Source organism: Heliconius melpomene, chromosome 12, assembly GCF_056956725.1.
Source record: "Heliconius melpomene rosina isolate 202511_hmr_F chromosome 12, ASM5695672v1, whole genome shotgun sequence".
NCBI lineage: Eukaryota > Metazoa > Arthropoda > Insecta > Lepidoptera > Nymphalidae > Heliconius > Heliconius melpomene.
The window spans coordinates 7977570-7985911 of record NC_140400.1 but is presented as its reverse complement, the minus strand read 5'-3'; the positions used below and the strand labels follow the sequence as shown (position 1 = coordinate 7985911).

General features: G+C 33.6%; 1 protein-coding gene across 1 annotated transcript; it reads right to left on the bottom strand.

The window, feature by feature from the left end:
- Positions 1-263: 263 nt before the first annotated feature.
- LOC146533731 (multiple inositol polyphosphate phosphatase 1-like) lies at positions 264-8142 on the bottom strand. Its single transcript, XM_085194888.1, has 7 exons — positions 7726-8142; positions 3990-4141; positions 3449-3733; positions 2882-2980; positions 1332-1541; positions 659-906; positions 264-558 (listed from the first exon to the last, which is right to left on the bottom strand). The coding sequence occupies exons 1-7, from the start codon at positions 7877-7879 to the stop codon at positions 303-305; spliced, it is 1404 nt and encodes a 467-aa protein (XP_085051014.1). The 5' UTR covers positions 7880-8142; the 3' UTR covers positions 264-302.
- Between the last annotated feature and the right edge of the window lie 200 nt (positions 8143-8342).

The window sequence follows — 8342 nt, the reverse complement described above, 5'->3', positions numbered from 1 at the left end:
TGTGGTTGTGAGTTCTATTTTCACTCGTGGAAATTATTATATTTGAATTATTTTCTAATTGAAAACAGTCAGTTTCAGTTGTCAGCACGACAGTTGTGGTTTCGATTCCCACTCGAGAAAATGAAATTTAATATTTTCATTAAGCCTACCTAGCCCATGTACCCTGCTATATGCAGAAATGAAGCTGAAAGAAAAAAAGAATAACAGATCGACGCATCAATAAATTCTCGGCCTTTAATATAGGTAGAAATTTCAATAAAAAAACAATACAAATTTGTAATTGTGAGGTTTATTAGAGGTAATTAAACATAAAAAAATCTAAAATTAATTAACAAAGAAACTAACAATAACGTTTTCGTAAAAGATAATATATAACAACCATTTATATGATGAAATTCATATTCATTGTCCGAACAAAGTTCAATATTAGGATCAGAGTAAATTTTGAATTTGTCCACGAACTGCTCCCACGTGCAGCCCTCCTCTGGACAAATGCTTGTAGTTTTCTCATTGTGGAACAACTGAACTTTGTATACTGGTTGATCGGTCGATTCACATCTGAAAAACAGAAGAGTGTGTTATTAGGTGTTACCAGCTAGGAAAGCAGTTCTGCTGAAGAGTCAGCATGGAAATATTTATTAAACATAATTAAATCAACCTGTATAGAACAGCTATATAATTAACAGCAAAAGCTCCAATATGGCTAGTCCGCCAGACTCTGTCCACAGTTATACGAGATCCTCTCAAAGGCGCTTTATCCTTGTATAGTCCAAGAGCACATGTCGTCATTTCCATTATAGTATCATGTGTGAAGTAAGCAATGAATTTTTCACCGCCATTTTCAGCCAAAGATGCAAAAGTTTCGTACAAATTCTTTAAAGGCCCAGCTCCTAGGTTGACGTTGATCTGACCATAAAATGAAGAATATCTTTACACCAACATTATATTTATGGCAGTTATTAATAGATAACTTAAGAAGTTAAAATACGGCGTTCAAACTAATAAATAATTATTTCTCTGCATATAACAATAACAATCGACATCATGGATCAATGAAAAACAATACAAAGTATAGCCCACAGATTAATTTGAGTGGACTGCAAAACGTTAAATCCCGTTTTTACGTGTTCCCATAGGAATTTCGAGAAATCCTACCTTAGTACTCCTGTACACTTTCTAGTCCACCTAGATACTAAATTTAAACTCCGTAAGTTCAGTAATTCATCGTCTGTCAGTCACTCAATAGAGGAAGCTTAAAAGATTTACAGCTTAAAAGATAAAAATAAAATTTACAACTTAGAAAAAAAATATATAAAATATCTATTTTTTACCCTCGATCCATATCCATTTCTATGATAATGACGCATGTCGTCTTTATACTCTAGCACTTCTAGATCTTTCTGCGAGAATACGGAGCACCACGGATCTTTGAGACCTTTAGACCAAGATCGATGAAATCTACAATATTCGTACAAAAAGAACACCTCTTCTGGACTTATTTTATAAGTAGTGTTTAAGCGTTTTTGGACTCTTTCTGTAACCTGAAAAAATCAACGTTATAGATTGTTGTGGCGTAGTTGGGTATCAATTTAACAAGCATATTTCAATGGACACAGATTGTTTATTCAAATTAGGCATATTAAGGAGCTCCGTTGCCATATCAGTAAATATCAGATATCTCAACTTAAATATATCGGTTGTAGAATAACTTTGTAAATAAGATTTGTTATTTGCACTCCTCATAGGGGAATTGTGCTTAAGATGACATACTTTTTGTTTGAAGACAAATATTTCAAATAAATAAAGTCATCTGAGAACAGCATATTGCGTATACTATTATATATTTCATAATCAACCAAATTATTGTAGTTTCAGAACAATCATCTTTCAAACATCATAAAAACAAACAAAAATCGCACTTAGGTCGACCAGTGTAAGACGACATATCTACAGGGTAAAATGACATACTTAGTATGTGGCATAAAAACGCCATCATTATTTGTCGAGCATAGTTCACAAATAAATAGTTTCTTCATTGCTGGGGGGCTTTTAAACAGTATTAAGGCCAGATTCATACATGTTGCAAATTTTATGAGGTTGGATTCCGTTATCAGTCACTTCCTTTTCCAAAAGGGGAATAAGCTTCGTCACTTGCGGCTATTGAATGCCCTTACTCTAGCAGCCTTATCCATGTCTTTCTGTGACCAATATATATTCGTTTGTAATTGCCAGGCATTTTGTAGGTAAAGCAAAAAAAATACATCGATTCTATTTATAAAGGTAAGATAGTATGCCATCTTATACTCACGTTTTGTATGTCATCTTACCCAATAGATATATGAATTTAATTTTAATCGTTGTGACAAAAGGTTATAGGTTAGGATGCGCTTTTAGCGTTAGATGTGTCATATAATAATCCTATTTTACATTTATAATTAGTTCAAATAGAAAATCTTTATCTTACATGTCTTTTCATCATCTAGCAAAAGCGAAAGAAAAATTTGTTGCAATTGAAAATAACGAAAACATGAATTACTTGCCCATCTGCATTCACTTTCAGCCATACTGAATTTAAGCACTAGCTGCATCTACAGACACTCTCTAAAACGTCACAAGATCGCACTTAGCGCTAATAGTTTCATCAATATTGGTAGCGTGTCATCTTATCATAGTATGCCATCTTGAGCACAATTCCCCTATAACGAAACACAATACCCCGCTTTATCAGAGCGAGGAAACTCCTGAAACTCCAATGTTTTCAATTTGAAAACATTTTATATTTCATTATCCCGAGTGAGAATAGAACTCACAACAGTCGCGATTACATTCATACCTTTGTGGCCCTGCGCCACGACAGCTCAACAATCAATGAAATACTTACGCCTAATAAGTCAGGACCATTATCATAATCAGCGACTTCATTGGCAAGTGCTGGACCACCTCTGACTCCTTCTAAGTATATTGTGCAATTTGCATATGGCTGTCAGAGAAATACATTATTCATTATTACAGTATGATCTTTAATATTTTTAGCCTACCTTAGGCAGAAGAAGTAGTGTTAAAACACTTCGGTCTCTAACATTTCTACCTAATTTTCGGGACTATGATAAGATAAAATACATACAATAACACACCATTGCCTAGTTTGCGTGTTCATTTTTTATGAAAGCGAAATAAAAATATAAATATTACCCGTGTCGGAATCGAATTCACAACCGTTTCGTTTACTAAGGAAGACTTTAGAAAAGAAAAAACGTTTCAGACTACTAAGGAAGTTAGTATTTTATACTGGATAAATTTTATTTACTGGATGGACTGGATTTTTACCGGGCTACTTTTACACTATCTAATTTTACACTTATCCAATGGAAAAAAAAAGAAAAGATAATAAGATTCAGATTTAGATGCATTAGAGGAAGGAGAGGAGAGGAACCCTCTAAAAACTTACTCGTATAACATCGTCCCGTCCCAAAGGTGCATCTATATGATTACTTAAATCGATCCCAGTACCATCAGTGAAGCCGTGTACGTAAGCGATTGCACTAGTTATAGTCCTCTGTTCATTAGTTGGTCTAAAGTAAAAGCTACTATTAGAAAAATTGAATAAACTGGGAAATGCCTGTTTAACTCTTTTCCCAATGTCATATAACTCCTCGTATCCAGTCGCTGAGAGATGGCTAAAGGAGGTCTGTAGTGTTGAATTCCATATAGATGTCACACAATCTTCGACGTCCTAGAAGATATTTTGGATATTTAGTTAAAATATTTATTGTAAACTATTATTTAGTATTTTTATTATGATAAAGAAGATGTGTGTGTATGTTTGTGTATTGCTTAAGATAAGCAACTAAAATTAAAGTCTCTGTTTTAATTCTACGTTAGTGATAGGCAGAGGCATACGAGCTATTAAGGCACTCTGTGTCCACATTTCGCCCAATCGTCCACTCAATGGACTTCCTGTAAGCAGTACTGATATCCAAAAATATTACCTGTATGCAAAGCACACTTGTCTTCTCCTCAAATTGTTTCTTTATTTCCACAATAAGCTTATCGTATAACGTCTTCATATTGACAGTTGCCGAGGTGCCAGGGTTGCGGTTGCCGTGTCGGTGAAGAGACCAGACTCCAGCTATGCTGCATCCTATAATGATTAAGAAAAATATAATATAGGTGGCCGTCGTGGAACAGCTCGTATTGTAAATAAGAGGTGTGGGTTCGATACCTATTCAGGGGAAAAGATATATTTAAATTTTATTCGTTTCCAATATCTAGTATTATTCTAAAAAAAAACAACATTGCTACAATTCAAATGAGAAGGGATAGAATTACAACCTTAATTAAAATAGATATTACGTACTTTTTGAAATTATTGAATTTTTAATTTACGACCCTCTTAATTGTCGAATTAATGTAAATTTACTAAAAATAATATACTATTTAGATTAATATAAGATTATGAAACATCACATAAGGTTAATATTATAAGAAAGAAAAACATGACCTCGTAACTACGTAGGTGTGTAGTGTCATTAGATTCATATTATTATTATATAAAATGCAAGCCGAAATAAATCTTAAAATTAATTCAATTAAGATTAAAATGTCTTGCATCTATATAATTAACAAACTAAGCAACAAAATTACTACTTTTTATTTAATATTTACTTCCGCACTCAGAAACGTTATTTAATGGGTAATTGAAATTAAAAAACTATAAATGTATATTAGTAATAGGCTAATGTCAGTTAAACGCCAGTTATTTAATCTTATCTATATATATAAAATCGAAAGGTCACTCACTCATCACGAAATCTCAGAGACTACATGTGTTAGGAACCTCAAATTTTGCATAGGAGTTACTTATAGGACGTAGGTGCTCGCTAAGACGGGAATTTGCAATATTCGACTTCTAAGGGGTTGTTTTTGAGGTTGAAAGTTTGTATGAAACTTCGTTACTACATATGCTAGGAGTCTCAAATTTTGCATAGACGTCACTAGGACATAGCCATGGAGACAGAAATTAATAATAACATAGTTCACGCGGGTGAAACCGCGAGCGGGCCGCTAGTATTTTATATCCTATATCTTATAAAACAAAGTCGCTTTTCGTGTCTGTCTGTTGTTTCTAACTCTTCTTCTTCTAAACCACCCAACGGATTTTGATGCAGTTTTCACCATTAGGTCGAGTATTTTTCGTAGAAGGTTTATATATAGTTTATTATTTGTACATTCTTATGTAAATTAACATAAATACGATAAATGTGTATAAAGTCCTACCCGTTGAGACACTTTCGCGCATGCGCTGCTTTAATGGTAAGTACTACATGAAAAAAATGTACTGGAGTATTGTTCCCCTTAATAAGATCTACAAAAAAGTCCGCGACGGCATATTCATATTTTTTAAGAATAACGTGTAGTGATCATTTTTCTGTCTAAAAATAATAATTTCAATATATTTTTTATTGTGAGTCATATTTTTCCATAATGGTATTAATCCTTATCATTTAAAATACTTTATTAATTTTCTACGTTAAACGAAGATAAAATTTGCTTTTTAAAATATTTCGAAATTACGAATAGTTTTACAGAAAAAAGCATTTAATTGTTGACACATCCCGCCGTTGACACATCAGCTGTATGTTACTCAAGTTTCACTTATCCCTTACTCTCAGCATATAAATAAGTATATTAGTTACGTTGGCTATTTAATGTAGATCGAAACTGTCTTTTACTGTTTTTCATTTTAATAAGTACTTTAGAAGTATTTACAATATCAAAATATCCTTGCTGCGAAACGGCTCGCCACTCGCCATGCGTCCGCCGCACCCGCCTGCCTTACACGCATCGGGGGTTCAGTGGTAGAATGCTCGCCTGCCACGCGGGCGGCCCGGGTCCGATTCTCGGCCGATGCATTCTATTTAATTTTCCTCACAGGCAGCCACGTGGTGGTTGCTTTTCATCAGGACACATACCCTCTTCAGCATTAACCACAAGCTCGACAATTTTTTTTTATCGTATTTATATAAATAGCAACGAAGATTTAGATGCGTTTGCACGTATTGGATAATTGGAGTTGAATGTATTATTTCAGCGCGATATATTTGGTTTCATATTTTTTGTAGTAGTTATTAGTAGGTAGGTTTTTGTTTATAATTTCTTCCGTTTAAAAATAGTCATTAAACTATCTAAAAATAGTCATTTAAATATATTTTAATATGTACTTGAAAAGATTAGTAGCACAGATTTAAAATTACGGTACCTACTAAAAAATTCTTGCCGTGTAAAACAATTGGAAAATCCTTATTGAAACTACGAAAATGCGGGTTGCATTAGGGTTTAATTAATTTTCACATTATCGTAAGTGCTTTGCAAACATACATTATATGAATAATCCAGTAGTAAAAGCGGGCGAAGCCGCAAGAGGGTCTCTAGTATTAAAATAAATATTTCATTCAATAAATATTAAATATTTCATTTCCTCAAGTGGGAATCAAATCCACATTCTGTCGCGCTTACAGTCACACACTTGAGGCGGAAGTAATTTATTTGAAGCCGCCGTGGCACAGAGGCACAGTATAAGGCAGTAATCGTGACCGTTGTGGGTTCGATTCTCACTCAAAGAAATGAAATATTATTATAACCTCGCTCCTGGCAGAATATAAAGCGCGGCGTTTAGCTCCAACACTTAATATGCAATGTTTGAAAATTAAGACAGTGCTTTGGGAACAGGGACTCAACTCTCTTTGCAACATTCTCTCTGCCTATCCTGCCGCAATCAGTATACAGCATGAAACTGCTGAGAGTTATTTATTTTAATATCAGTATGTGAATTAAGAATAATATTTTTAACCTTGACCTTGTATTACAATCGTATGAAATAATATAAAATGTTATTAAGCAATTAATATTGTGCAAATGGATTATTAAGTCCTTAAAGTTAAGTCAAGGCCGTCATGGCGCAGCGGCTCTGTATTTGATACTGAACGTGAAGATTGCGGGTTCGACTCCTAGTCGGAGTAATTATATATTTTCTTCTCCTAGTAGCAAGAGAAAAGTGCAAAATTCTTCTTGACACTAGGTTGGAATGAATGAAGCCAAGATAAACATATTATTTGTTGATACGTTTTTTCACTTTCACGCTTTATACCACAAAAGTAGTAGTAGTAGTAGTAGTAGTTATTCAGTTTTGAGTTGAATGCTCTTAATTCAGACAATTTTTTGCTCCATTATCCTGAAAGTGTTTTGATTTATTTTTTGTATGTGTATCCCGCACATAGCAGAAAAAAGCAGAGGGAACCTCCTTAACTTACTTCCGTTCTCCACTATCCACCAAATTTTTGAGACATTGCGTGTTGACAGGCGAAACTCAACGCCGCGCTCATTTCTAGAGCGAGGAAATAAAAAAATTAAATACTTCATTCCCCGAGTCATCAAATCCATAACCATCGTCCTAAACATCGCAAACTTGTGCCCCTGCGCTACAAAGGCCTCTTGAAAATTATTTTAACAATATACAGAAACAGCAGTTCCTGAGATTAGGGTGTTGAACCAAACAAATTCTTCAAATTTGTAATATTAGTACTACTAGGCTTTGATTTTTTGGATATTTTACGGCTGGATTCGAAGAGAAGATCGAGCTCAGTGGGGTGCCATTGGAGAGGCCTATGTCCAGCAGTGGACGAGGACAGGATGAAAGATTTTTAATTTCACAGTGTTTCCACTTACCGGGCAAAGGTTTCGCATTTCTTATATCGCCTCTGATACTCTCGTAGGGAGTTTTTGAGCCGTACAAATCGTAATTGCATTGCGAATTATGATAGCACACTTCACTTAACGCTAAACTTAAAGTTAACGATACAGTTAAAAATTTAACTAACATTTTGAATTTTTTATTAAAATTTTAAATAAACAAATTGATTATTAAATAAAAAAAAATATTTTTAATAACTATAATTTGTATGCAATTGACATTGTGAAAGAGACCACTTGTCACCAACAATGCGTACGAATTACTGTCGCAATGCAATACCAGCGGACGAATATAAAGAAGTAAGTTAAAATTTTGTCAACTATACAAATAAATATTATTTTTATTAATTATTTTATAATTACAATTACTACTAATATTATATACTTGTTTTTTTTTTATTCTCTCAACGTTTAGTCGGTTAACGTTTTCCTACTGTCAACGGTCTTTTGACAATGTTTATATAGGATATAGTGTATGGAACTATGGACAGTAATATATGTGACCTTCTAGTTAGATAAGTTTTATGGCCTCTAATCTTTATATATATAAGAAAATCGTAATTGATCGTTGTCTGTACATGAAAGATATATAA

Bases quoted from the DNA above. Each gene is read 5' to 3' on its own strand.
- LOC146533731 (XM_085194888.1), bottom strand. From the start codon at position 7,879: ATGTTAGTTAAATTTTTAACTGTATCGTTAACTTTAAGTTTAGCGTTA. The intron at 3,734-3,989 runs GTAATATTTTTG...AATATCTTCTAG, and splicing joins CAAGTGTGCTTTGCATACAG to GACGTCGAAGATTGTGTGAC. The intron at 2,981-3,448 runs GTAAGTTTTTAG...TTTCTCTGACAG, and splicing joins GACGGGACGATGTTATACGA to CCATATGCAAATTGCACAAT.